This window comes from Colletotrichum destructivum, chromosome 1 (genome assembly GCF_034447905.1).
Source record: "Colletotrichum destructivum chromosome 1, complete sequence".
Lineage (NCBI taxonomy): Eukaryota > Fungi > Ascomycota > Sordariomycetes > Glomerellales > Glomerellaceae > Colletotrichum > Colletotrichum destructivum.
The window spans coordinates 1,143,618-1,156,770 of record NC_085896.1 but is presented as its reverse complement, the minus strand read 5'-3'; the positions used below and the strand labels follow the sequence as shown (position 1 = coordinate 1,156,770).

At 57.8% G+C, this 13,153-nt stretch overlaps 4 protein-coding genes across 4 annotated transcripts; 3 read left to right on the top strand and 1 right to left on the bottom strand.

The window, feature by feature from the left end:
• The first annotated feature begins 179 nt into the window (after window positions 1-179).
• CDEST_00362 (Putative major facilitator superfamily, MFS transporter superfamily) lies at window positions 180-2,141 on the top strand. Its single transcript, XM_062916521.1, has 3 exons — window positions 180-1,371; window positions 1,426-1,854; window positions 1,915-2,141. Exons 1-3 carry the CDS (start codon window positions 250-252, stop codon window positions 1,936-1,938), a joined length of 1,575 nt encoding a protein of 524 aa, XP_062772572.1. The 5' UTR covers window positions 180-249; the 3' UTR covers window positions 1,939-2,141.
• Window positions 2,142-2,965: 824 nt separating this feature from the next.
• Window positions 2,966-4,234, top strand: CDEST_00361 (uncharacterized protein; the record flags this gene model as incomplete). The annotated part of the gene is made up of 4 exons (XM_062916520.1): window positions 2,966-3,203; window positions 3,284-3,354; window positions 3,423-3,604; window positions 3,679-4,234. The coding sequence occupies 4 exons, from the start codon at window positions 2,966-2,968 to the stop codon at window positions 4,232-4,234; spliced, it is 1,047 nt and encodes a 348-aa protein (XP_062772571.1).
• A 428-nt stretch (window positions 4,235-4,662) lies between these two features.
• Window positions 4,663-6,210, bottom strand: CDEST_00360 (Putative leucine-rich repeat domain superfamily; the record flags this gene model as incomplete). Its single annotated transcript, XM_062916519.1, has 1 exon — window positions 4,663-6,210. The coding sequence occupies one exon, from the start codon at window positions 6,208-6,210 to the stop codon at window positions 4,663-4,665; it is 1,548 nt and encodes a 515-aa protein (XP_062772570.1).
• Window positions 6,211-8,626: 2,416 nt separating this feature from the next.
• Window positions 8,627-12,378, top strand: CDEST_00359 (Putative zn(2)Cys(6) fungal-type DNA-binding domain-containing protein). The gene is made up of 2 exons (XM_062916518.1): window positions 8,627-9,747; window positions 10,103-12,378. Exons 1-2 carry the CDS (start codon window positions 9,698-9,700, stop codon window positions 12,012-12,014), a joined length of 1,962 nt encoding a protein of 653 aa, XP_062772569.1. The 5' UTR covers window positions 8,627-9,697; the 3' UTR covers window positions 12,015-12,378.
• Window positions 12,379-13,153: the final 775 nt, after the last annotated feature.

Below are 13,153 nucleotides of genomic sequence, written 5' to 3'. Positions count from 1 at the left end.
CACAGCGCGGATTCGAGATAAGACTAATGAAGATATCCAATTGCCGATGGTCGGAAGTCCTCCGATGGGCATGACCCCACAACGTCCTCGTCCAGGTCAGTTGTTGATGATAAAGGGCAAAGATTCCCAGATGCTCGAGGCGGACAATATTTTTGATTATTTCAATCATTGAAAGTGAACCCCAGTGACCCAGGAGCCCGGAAACCGTTATACTAGTCCCCGCCCAAGTCTCCGCTGTCTCGCTTCACAATGGCACCACCCCCCGAAGCTCCGGGTTCGGACCCGGAAAAGCGGACCCCCTCGGTCATCGACCCGGCCCCCGGCGCCCTCACCGCCGACGATGACTTGGTCTCGAAGCACCACATCGCCGACGAGTCCGGCGCGCTCGCCGCCTCGGCCCTCAACTCGGCGCCCCTCGACGACGCGCAGTCCCGCTCGATCCTCAGGAAGCTCGACCGGCGCATCCTCCCCTTCCTCTGCGTCACCTACGCGCTCCAGTTCATCGACAAGACGTCGCTGGGCTACAGCTCCGTCTACGGCATCATCCCGGACAACGGCCTCGTCGGCCAGCAGTATAGCTGGGCGAGCAGCATCTTCTACTTCGGCTACCTCGTCGCCGAGTATCCCGGCGTCGCCGTCCTGCAGCGCTTCCCCGTCGCCAAGTTCCTCGGCGCCAACATCGTCCTCTGGGGCGCGATCCTCATGACCACGGCGGCCTGCAGCTCCTTCGCGGGGCTAGCGTCAGTCCGCTTCCTCCTCGGTGCCACCGAGGCCACCATCTCGCCGGGCTTCGTCGCCGTCACGGGCATGTGGTGGACGCGCCAGGAGCAGGCCGGCCGCTCGGCGCTCTGGGTCTCCTTCCTCGGCGTCGGCAGCTTCATCGGCACGCTGCTGGCCTACGGCATCGGCCACATCACGGGCTCCCTTTCGCCGTGGAAGTACATCTTCCTCATCCTCGGTGCCATGACGGTCGTCTGGGGTGTTGTCTTCACGCTCTTCGTGCCCGACAGCCCGGCCAACGTGACGTGGCTGACTGAGCAGGAGAGGGTCGTCGCCGTGCAGCGCGTCGCGGCGAACAACACCGGCACCGGCCGGAGTAGGACCTTTGTCATGGCGCAGGTCGTCGAGGCGGCGACGGACCCGGCCATCATCATCCTGGGCCTGATTTCCTTTGTGAACGCGATCGCGTCCGGGGGTCTGGCGTTCGGGTCGTTGATCATCCAGGGATTCGGGTTCAGCCCCCTGCAGACGACGCTGATGAACCTGCCCCTTTCTACGGTCCAGGTCGTCACGCAGCTTGGTGCCGGTTTCTTGACGAGCAAGATCTCTAGCTCACGATTGCACGTTGGCACGGTTGCCATGATCCCACCGGTAGGTCGCCTGCTTGTAAAACACAATGGCCTCCCATGATGCTGACTTGACTAGATCATCGGCACGCTACTGATCAACCAACTCCACCTGGACAACAAATGGGGCCGCCTCGTCGGCGTATGGCTCTTGGGGTCATACCCCGTCGGCTTCATGGTCATCCTCGGGCTCCTCTCGACAAACATCGCCGGCGGGACGAAGCGGTCCGTGGCCTCGGGCTGGGTGTTTGTGTGCTACTGCATCGGGCAGATCGCGGGTCCCCAGTTCTTCAAGAGCAAGGAGGCGCCGGCCTACCACAACGGCATCGTGGCGATGCTGTGCGGCTTCATCCTGAACCTCGTCCTCAACCAGATTCTCCGGTTCATCTACGTGCTGGAGAACAAGAAGCGCGATAAGTTGCTCGAGGGCAAATCCGAGGAGGAGATTGCCGAGATGCAGAGGGAGGGCGAGGTCCTGGGGTTCGAGGATGCGACTGACAAGACCAACGTGAGTGCTCTTACCCCTGTAGCCTGAAGTGTGAATCGACGTGAACTGATAGATCTGTAGCCGATGTTCCGGTACGTCCTCTGATTGAGGAGATCGACTGTGGAAGGTCCTTTTGGTGTGGTGTAAGGAGTAGATGAAATATTCGCATGTGTAGCTACTATGAGGAAATGGTTGCGGCGGTGCTGGGTTGTAGCCCAGCAGATATTCTCGAACATGTTAGTCCAGAATGCTAGCAGAAACTCGAGAAATCGGCTCTCGGCCCAACAACCCGTCCATCCATCATTGCTATGACTATGATAACAAAATAGTCCTGGTTGCATGTCGGTGAGAAACCTATTGGACCTCTCAACTTTCTACCAACACCCGAATTCTGTTAGGTATGGAACCTGTTGAACTCACTTTCGGCAATTGTTTCTGTAAAACATCATCATCAGTCGTCACTCGTTAGGGCTCCCGGCCTTGGCCCCCCCGGCCTAGCACATTGGAAAGATGTCACCCAACGGCCGTGGCATAACAAACACATACACGCACATATTTTGCGCATGTTCTTTTCTTGGCCACATACCAGCCCCACGCAACTGCCGAGTCTTTGTGTTTCGGGTCGGTAATGCGATACCAAGACAGTAATAGGTCGAGACATGTGCCGAACTGACCCAAGTCAACTAGCCCAGAGCCAGAAAAAGAGCGATTTGGAAAACTGGCTTGGGAATCGCGTGTCATTTATCGAAAAGAAGGCTCCACTGGTAACCCCAATGCCCTTTGAATGCCCGCTAGTGCCGTTTCCGTCCGCGTTCGCGATGCATTGGGATGCCCGAGACATATTCTTTCAGCCTCTAGGGAACCGTCCTGTACGCCAAGTAAACGGGGTTTGCGCCCCAAAGGCTCTCTCCAAAGGCCTAGAAGAAAATCTCTGCATACTTCTCGGCAGAAGGCTCGAAGGATAAAGTTCGTCATCTGCGAACCCCATTAGAACCAGGCCTTCTCTTGGACATCGTCTAGCGTGCCAAGTCTTTCGTATGTGAGGCTGCTTCGGACTCTCGAGACAAAAATAAACCTCGACTGAGAGAACAGGAGACCTCACGAAGGTACTGATCGCAACAAGTCGACCACGATGAGAATCCCACCCATCGACGTCCTCATGAACTGGCCACGGCCAAACTACATCAACCCGGTCGACCGTGGTCCCGGGCTGCTAATCATCGAATCGGCGTTTCTGGGACTCGCATTGACGTGTTTGTGCCTGCGGATGTACGTCAGGATATTCATGATCCAACAGACGTGGTGGGACGACTGGCTCATGTGCGCGGGAATGGTGTTCTGCATCGGCGTGACGATTTGCGTGATTCTAGGTGAGAAGCAAGCCGTTTTGTCCCACCCGCCCGCGATACCCGTCGAGCTCACCGCTAACGGTCCACTTCCCACTGACCAGCAACTGAAATGTACGGTTGGAATCTGCACGTTTGGGACATACCTCTGTCGCTGATCAGACAGAGCCGGCAGGTAGGCAAGCACAGCGAGGACCTCTTCGCCTTGGAGGCGTTTTATGAAACTGACGACCCCCCGAGCAGATATCCATGGCGGCGCAGACCCTCTTCCTCTTCGCATCCGGCCTCTGCAAGCTCTCGATCCTCGCAAGCTACCTGAGGCTCGCGGCGCCTGGTACTTGGTTCCAGCGTCTTACCTGGGCGACTGGGGGCCTCGTGTTCACCTTGACGTGGGTCTTTCTCATCGTCCTGTGGACTCAGTGCATGTGAGTGAACCCGAAGCCGTCGCGCGCGTCTCGACACGGTCATCATCCGAAAGGCTGACAACTTGCGCTCTCAGGCCCATCTGGCACTACTGGACGCTTTTCGCCGACTGGGGCAACTGCATCCCGGAGTGGCCGCCGCTCGCGGGCCAGGGCATCACGAACGTGCTGACCGACGTCGCCGTCTACCTCCTCCCGATGCCCACCCTGTTCCGGCTGCGGATGCCGCTGAGCCAGCGCATAAGTCTGGTCGTCCTGTTCGGCCTCGGGACGGTGGTGGTCGTCGCGGGTGTCATGCGGACATATTGGGTCCTGCAGGTCGAGATCCGCTACGCCGTCGACCCGGCGTACGACCTCACCTGGGACGGGTTCAACGTCTGGGTCTGGACGGCCCTCGAGGTGAACCTTGCCATCGTCTGCGGCTGCGCCCCGGCACTCAGGCGGCTGTTCACCGGCAGGAAGCAGGAGAAGACGCGGCCGGCGCAGGGCTCCGTGCCGACTATTGGGTGCTGGGGGTGGAAGAAGGGGGGCCAAGAGACACGGCAGAGGAACAACGAGGAGGAATACGGGCTTGCAGTGTTTCAGTCCCGGAGCATGTGTGCAAAGGAATCATCAGTCACGAAGCTGGTCTGATGGCTAATATGGATGGACATGTCACATGGCCGGCCGGGTATGAAGGAGGAGGCGCAGTCCAGAGTCGAGGACAACCGGGAGGAATGTGTAGATGGCAAAGTCCATCTCTGGCCCCTCTTTATTCCACAGAGGCCCTCCAGGTATTCATTCTAGGCCTAGAAAGGTGCTGATCAGCCAGGGACCGATTCTACACTGGCATCAATGGGGCCGGACTGCTCTTATCACTTGATGTCTCTGTCCCTGATGACGGCGATGACCCTCCACTTACAGAAACCATTTCCAACAAACAAGCCACTTTCCACTCTTAGGTCCTGGGCAACGAACATCAACCTTCATGGTTTGAGTTTGTCTTCTGTGCCGCATATGACATATCGATAATGACTCGCAAAGGAGACCGCTCTGTCCACGTCACAACCAGAGACCCTTATTCAATCCTCCTCGCCAAGGATCGTGACCGATATCATAGGCCCTAATCGCCTCTCAAACACTCTATGGAGATGGAGTTGGACATCGTTCCTCACTTCTTTGACATCCGGACAGCCGAGGAGATCGATGCGCCGCAGCCTCCCGAAGCGGCCTTTGCTCACCGCCCGCGCCATGCTCGGCAGGCTCGTCTCGACCAGCTCCCGGAAATAGCCGCCGACCCGCGTGATCTCCAGAGCCTCAAGGGTCTCCGGGACCATGTCCTCAAGATTGCTGATCGTCATGTGCCGGGGCTCCGGAGGCGACGTACAGGCGATGCTGTCGCTGTCGATGCTCAGGCTCCGCAGCTTGGCGAAATGGCGCAGGCTGTCGATCGTCTCGTCGTCGCCCCAGGGCCGCATGCCCTCATAGACGGGGAACGCAATAACGAGGGCCCGCAGCTGGAGGTGAAGGTCCGGCAGGACGGCCTTGGCGAGCTGGCCCCTCGCATTCAGTGGCGCCGGGCGCGTGAGCTCGTACTCGTTACTCAGCAGGTGGCGCAGCATTCGCGGCGTCAGAGCCGGGTGCTTGCCGACGATCAGGCTGGAGTTGGAGTGGCGGTACTCGAAACGGGTGATGTTGGGGACGGCCGTGAGGGTGAAGCGCATGGCGTTCCGGTCCATCGCGCACTGGTCGAATTTGAGGACCCGCAGGGCCTCGAGACGGGAGTGCAGCTGGGGCCGGTAGGAGATGGAGTCGTAGATCTCTAGTGTCGACAGGTACGGGGCACTCTTGATGATGACCTTGAGGCAGTTGAAGCTCCGGGCCTCGAGACACCGCAGGTGGACCTTCAGGTGTCGGAGGTTCCGGAACGGGGCGAAGGGCTCGACCTCCTCGTCGTCCTCGGTCTGCTGCTGCTCCGTTTCCTGCTGCTCGTTGATCCATTTTTCGAGCACGTCAAAGTCCCAGTTGAAGACAAGGGTGATGTTGACACTGGTCAGGTCGGAGAGGTACCGCAGGAGAAGCTGGTTCAGGTGCTCCGCGGCATGGTCCCCCGTGTTCTCGTCGCCCGAATGACGGGCTGTGTGCCAGCCTTCGGGGAATGGCATCCCCAGCCTGGACGCCATCGTCTCGATCCATGTGCCGTTCATTATGCTTCCCTGCTGACCCGTCCAAGGGACGCTGTTCAGGGTCCGGCGGTCCAGGTTGGTGTGGATGTCAAGGTGGCGGACAATGTGGCGGCGAGTACCGTCGAAGGAAAGCAGGTCCGGTGGTCTTTTGGTTGTCGTGTCGTAGCATGGTTCATGGCTGTGGGGGTCGAGTGTCCTGAGAAAGCGATACGCGGCAGAAGGATGCCAGAGCTGGTAGTAGCCGGAATAGAGCACGCAGCCGGCGACGTCGTGCAGGTTGCGGCACGTCCTCATCAGACGCGCGAGGGCCGCCCGGCAGGCGAGGGCTTCTTCAGTCTCTGGCCTTATGACAGGGCCGTGACCGTGGCGGCTGCTGTGCATGGGGACGACGAGATGGCGGCAAATCTCGACCAGCACCTCGGCCGGCAGACGTTGAAACTCCATTAGGGCTTCCGGATGCTGTTGAACAAATGACGCGCACAGTTTCTGGTCGGTATTGTCTATCAACAGAATTTTGGCTTTGATCAAGAAGAAATAGGCCGAGAGAAGCAGTGTCGGATACATCAGTCTCCAGGCGCGAGCGGTCGTCCAGCCCAGATAACCATGAACCACACAAAGATGAAACAAGATTTCACACTACTTCGTCATGAACTTTGGTCCCATGATGCCCCATGACACTTCTTGACATTCAGGTCCGAATTCTGAGCGCTTGGCCGTTGATGATTTGGAGAATCGCTCGAGTCCGGCCAAGACATTCTCTTTGTCATGGACGCAGGGATAAGTTGAATTGACGCAAACAGACGGGACAACAAGCAAAAGCATTCAAGGCGGCAGGAAATACTCCTTGCAGAGGAAGCCACGAAGGAAATGAGTAAAGTGTCGGACATGCTGAAAGATTTAGGTTCTGGAACAAGACTGGATTAACAAACGTTCTCGACAGAGCTCTGGCTGGAAAGGAGAGGATGCCCACAAGAACATCAGAAGGACGTACTGACGCCAACATAGACCGCACCAGTCACTCATCGAATACAAAGCGCATACGGTTTTTGACTTCAAAAGCAGAGGTCACTTGCACCAGCAAGCAGTTTACAAAGTTTAGAATACGCTGCATGAGGGCTGAACTTATTTTGGATACGAACCAGTAAACGCCAAAAAGTCAAAAAGTGAAGAACCCGTAAGAATGACTATGTCAATCGCGGTGAGGATTTGAGCCTCACGCGGGGGTCGAACCCGCAACCTTGAGATTAAGAGTCTCACGCTCTACCGATTGAGCTAGCAAGGCGGGTCTTGTTATTGTTGAAGAAACAGCCGCAAAGTTGTACTACATAGGCAATGCTACCCCCGTTCCACTTCAGGCATGATCCCAACAAAGGCACCTCCTATTCAAACAACGTCAAAGGTAGATCTGTTTCTCGCCCAGTTCCTAACTTGCGGCAAATGTCACCGCTGTTTCTCATTTTCTCTTCCAGCCAGCGGTCTCAAACGATGTGCCGAGGCCCTCGGTGCCATCCGGGCCTCTTGGTTGACAAGGGGCCCGTTTACTATTGTGGCTAACCTCTGTAAGTGAGCCCATCCACGGAGCCATCCGTTCATCAATGGCCGGCTTTCATGTCCAGTGCTGGATTCCGAGCTTTGCAGCACCGTTATTTTGGGTTTACAAAATTGCAATCTCGGGCTAGTGGAGGGTTTCAGTAAGGAGCACGCCCTTTCCGCGATTCTGCTTCCAAATTCCGTTTTGTTCTGCCCGAGACCGTCAGCCTATCTGGGCAGAATTTCTTTTTTTTCTTCTCTCAAAAGCCCCCCCCCAGAAAAAACCCAGAACCGGCTGGGATCTTTTTTTTCCAGCCGACCTCGGCTCAATCATGCGAATATACGAGAAGCGAGAAAAGACAAAAAGAAAGAGCGAAAATTCCCGAAGCTGGGAGAACACACTTAGCGACCTGGAACGTCGACCCGAGTTCTCGCATCGGAACCACAAACCAGGGGTTTATCTGGGTTTTCTGGTTTGATCGTCTTTATGGCAGCACGGTCAATCGCGAGCTTTTGCCGCTCGCGTTCAACTGACCAGCCGGGGCGCCAGTGAGGCATATACAGTTGCACGCACACACACACACACACACACACACACTGACAAAACCATGTCTCGGCGAGCCATATGCGAACGATCGTGATCACACGCTCAGGGTGCTGTGATTGGATTGAGCCCGTCCGACTGCCGATCCACCCGTTCGTAGTCCGATTTTTGTATTCGTTGATTGTGTCTGACAGTCAGCACACTAGTCCTATAGCATAATAGACAATACGTAAATAAACAAACCCGCCCCCCACCGTTTGCTCGGTCTTTTTATGAAGAGAGAACGCCCAGCCATCTGCCGGTAAGCCGTTGCTCTTGGTGGGGTTCCATATGGAGGCGTTCAGAAACTTGTCTTTGCGAGGCGGGGTGGGGGAAGGGCGACTGACAGACAGGGCGCAAGATGCGAGACCTGAAGAGGGGAGGAGACATTGTCGTCTGCATTCATCTACTCTTCGCTTCCTTTTTTCCATTGTCCCGCCCCCCTGGTGTCGTGTCGTTCATTGGTCGGCCGTTAGCAATAAGCTGAGCCCGGGCCGGGCGTGTGACAGTGACAGGGTCTAGAATCCAGACGAATCCAAGACGCTAAACTCTCTCAATGTCATTATCCGAGCCCTAACAGTCTAGCTCGTGACAATCCAATTGATCTGATTTGGGTGTGCGGGAGTTAACCGGCCTCAACGGTAGCGGGGAGAGGGGGGAGGGAAGCATCAAGCCTGCATGTATTGCCTGTGATACAAACGGATCTCTGCATGATCGTTCCCGCTCCCGTCCAACAACAAGTCCGAACGAGTTTGTTTGCGAGAGGAGTACTCTGTACAGAGTATTAGAGTACAAATCCGAGAACGAGACACCAGTCCCTTTCAGCCGCTCTACCGCTTGCTGCTGTTTGCTACTCTCGTTTAACGCCCCCCCTTTCCCCCTCCCTTGTCTGTCCCTCGCTTCACGTCTAACTAAGTAACCCCCCAGTCCCGTCGCCAAGTCTACTTTTGGGCGTGACGACAAATTAGCGCCATGCTGGATCGGCCAGGCCAGAGAGAGCAAGGCCGTCTGTAGGCTGCCCATCCATCCCTCAGGTGACAACTGCAGGGGCAGCAGCCATCCAGCCAGCCAGCCAGCCAGCCAGCTGCAGCAGTAGCAGCAGTACAGGAGCAGCAGCAGCAGCAGGATCTCATTTTGGGTACAGACTACAGAAGCACCGCCGGTTGGTGGGTAAGTTTCTCGGCCGGCCCCCAAATTGAGGAGAGCGAGAGAGAGAGGGGGAACATTTTGACTGACGCGGGAAGATAGACACCGCAACCCGCGCCGCCCACCCGCAGAGAGAGACACAGAGAGAGAAGGGTAGAAAGAGAGAAAGAGGGAAAAGGCAGAGACTGACGTCCCTAAGTCTTGGCTGACTGTACGGATACTCGTGCGAGAGAAAAGCCCATTCAACACAAACTCGGCCGTTACTATCATCTGTGTCCGGATTCCCTCTGTCTGTCTGTCTGTCTGTCTGTCTGCTTGCTGTCCATCTGTCTGCCTCACCTGGCGCGGCTGAAATTCTGCCCCCTCGGAAATTTGAAACACACTTTACTCTTTTTTCCTCACTCTCACTCTCGCTCTCTCTCTTTCTTTTCTTCTCTTTCCTTCTAGAATCCCAGGTCGTCAGAGAGCCAGCCTTCTCATCCCCCGAAACGGGTTCGCCGCCTTGGTACCCCCCTCCTTTGAGCATCGCAACATAACCCGCGCGGCTTTGCACACCTGACTGACCCCCCGTGTGTGCCTTGCTTTGCGGGTACCTCTCTCTCTTCTTTCCCCCCCGACCCGGGAGGGGGGTTCCGTTCTCCGGGAAGCTCTCGCGGGGCCGGAGCAGGCATAATGACACGAAAGGGTCAGCCCAAGGTCCGGACTGGGTGTTTGACGTGCAAGTGAGTGACTTGACCTGCCGCTCCCCTTTTTGTTCCCTCCTTTTCCTTCGTCTGCCCCCCTCCCATTTCCCCCTCTCCTCCTTCTCCTCCTCCCCGCCCTCCTCGTGTGTGTATCTTGTTGGGTGTGTTTTCTTGGCTCAACCTAAAACACCACGTGCCGAATCGGCAGAGTGCCGAGAAGAGTCCGGACGAACCCGGGGGAAGCGGGAGAGCTTGTGTGACCACCACCGAGTCCCCGCCCTCATCTCCGTTCCCGTCTCCGTCCCCGTCCGCATTCTCACACCTACCCACACACACACACACACACACACACACACACAGGTGTCCCCTCAACTAATCTCCTCTCTCATCCCAGGTCGCGCAAGGTAAAATGCGACGAGGCAAAGCCGGCGTGCGTGAGATGCACCAGCACAGGCCGCAAATGTGAGGGTTATGCCGTCGTCGTCCCCAGCAACCGCGCCATCGCCCGCGCCCGCTCGCGGACGACCCGGCTCAAGGACGCCCTCGCCCAGGCCCGCGCCGGCTGGGAGGGCGGCTCCGAGAGGGCCACCCTCGAGTACTTTGCCCGAGATGTCGCCCCCAAGCTGCCCCAGAACCTCGAGAACCAGTTCTGGACCGTCGCCGTGCCGCGCATGAGCCGCTCCGAGCCCGCCATCCGCCACGCCATGGCCGCGATCGGCAACCTGTTCCCGCAGTCGTCGGCCTCGTCATCGCCGAGCGGCGGTAGCGGTGCCAGCGGCGGCTTCAGCGAGCAGGCCGACGAGTGCTACGGCGAGGCCCTCCGCCTCATCGCCAGGAAGGTGGCGCCCGAGAGGGACGGTGAGGATGGCAGGGTTCGGTTCGATGGCAAGCTCGCCAACATCTCGGCCTCGGTCGGTTCCCTCAGCAATCGGTCCTCGCCGAGCCTGTCCTCCGTCGGGCCGGCCTCCGCCATCCAGTCCCCGGCGTCCCTCACACCCGGCATCAGCAGCATACCGGAACTAGTCGAACCAGCAGCAGCTAACGGCTCCGACGGCCACGCGTCGACGAACCCATTTGCGACCCCGCCGGCCCAGGGAGACGAGGCGGGGTGCGACGAGGAGCCGAGCCAGCATAACGACGTCGACGTCGTCCTGTCGTGCTGCATACTCTTCATTGCCACCGAGTTCCTGCGTGGCTGCCTCGACGCGGCCATGCAGCACCTCGCCAACGGCATCAACATCCTCAACAACGTCGACTACGACGAGCTGGACAGCACCACCATTGACGAGATCGTCCCCAAGTTCCACCGCCTCAGCATCATTCAGCTGTGCTTCTACGACAAACCCGGCTTCCCGTCCCTCAACCTCCAGCACGGCCCCGGACCCAGGTACAACCTCGGCCCCTTTGACAAGAGCAACAGCATCTACCTCCCCAAGCGCGCCGTCGACCCCATCATCCTCGACGCTATACGTTACATCCGGTCCGCCGCGGACCCGGGCTCGCAGACGGACTCGCGCCTCGCGTCCAAGGGGCCCGTCATGTCGGAAGAGCAGAAGCAGATCTGCGCGTCCTTTGACCGGTGGCACGCCGCCTTTCTAGCCTTCGTCGAGTTCCCGCGCAAGCGCTCCGACCAGCCGCTGCCCAAGCACCAGGGGCTCATCTGCGCCGAAACGGAGATGAAGTACCAGACGGCCAAGATCTGCATCAGCGTCTGCCGCTCGCACGACGAGTCCGTTTACGACTACTTCAAGGAGCTGTTCCGGCGCATTGTCACCCTCGCCCAGCTGATCCTCGACAGCTGCCCGGACGACGTGGCACCGCCGCCGCCGTCGCCCGCCGACGCCTCGTACAAGTTCGACTTCCGCGTAAGCTACCTCCCGCTCCTCGAGTTCGTCGTCGTCAAGTGCCGCTGGCTCGACATCCGCTACGAGGCCTGGCTCATCATCTGGCGGCTCGCGACGGCCCGCGCCGAGCCCGTCGCCCGCGACAACCTGCACCTCATCGGCCGGCGCATGATTGAGCGCGAGCACAACGTCAAGATGGACGAGGTGACGCGCGACAACGCCGGCCTCTTCTCGCTTCCGGCCGAAGAGATGCGCGTCAAGGATTACACCGTCGACGCCCGCTTCGCCGACCTCGTCACCACCGCCACCGCCACCGCCGCCGCCGACCGCAATGTTGATGTGGACGGCGGGCCGGCCAAGGTGCAGGTCCCCTATACGCAACGGCTGCTGCTCAGGTGCGGCAGCTGCGAGCTCGACGACCTCGCCGGGTGGATGGAGAACAGGCCTTTGCCTTCTTTATAGCATCATCCGTTTGTTTCTTTTCCTCCTTCCTCCTCTTCTTCTTCTCCTCCAGCAGCAGCAGCAGAAGCAGCAGCGAGCCGGATTGGGAGCGGAGGTGTATGACTTGATGAGTAAAGCATTCACTCGATTGCACGCAGCATATAAGCCGTCTTACCTTGTGTATGTATTCCTACAAACGACAAGCAGTATTATTTGCACGACTCGGCATCGATGAGGGGTAAAACTAGAGAGGGTATCTGTCCAACAGCGGTCGACTTTTCATACTTTTTGTTCATTAAAAGCAGCAAATAGGCGGACGTAAATGTAAATCACTTGACATCTATTACAAGTTTAACTGGCGGTTACTAACCAAGCTTTTCTGTCTCATTATTCCATTCACTTTAACTTAATTGTGATAATGGACTACGTACGTATGTGTCCCGTCTCCGAACTCGCCGCATTTTCCCTCGCTAGGAAAATCTACTCACTCATCCAACATCAAAACCACAAAAATGAAAGGGACGAGACTCGAACTCGCGCGGGTTGCCCCACCAGGAAACAGATGTTAAGCTGACCTTAACCTGGCGCCATAACCAACTCGGCCACCCTTCCGAATGTGTTGTGGTGAATTCGCCTGCTCTCCGCCCACTTGTTTCCAGCCCAGCCCTCTCTCGGAGCTTGGCCGACAACCCCGGTCACCCCGTCCCGAGAACTTAGGACGAACCTCGTGACTGACTCGGGCTGATCCGCCCTCGTATCTTGGAGTACCTCGGGTCTTCCGCTGGCGGCAGTTGTCATCCACAACGTAGGCGCCTGTATTCGTGTGAACCCTGCAGTCTTTCGTTGGGGCTGAGAAAGAGCCTAGTCTCTCTGCCACCACGAAGCCAGGCAACGGTCATCTCGCGGAACAACATCTGACATATCACGGCTGAGGGCAGGGACCAAGAAATTTCAATGGTACCCGACCGTCCCATGCCCTCCTGAATCTTGGGGAACGATGTGTCTGAATAAGGTTTCCAGTGTATCCGTACGTCCCCGGGCAATATCGCGGCTACTTTGCTTGGCGGGCCAGGCCAGGCCAGGTTCACCTATCCCAGATTCAGCTACCTGAGCCCGTCTGATTGGATTGTCGATCTCCCTCCGAGGGTATTGCCGTGCGG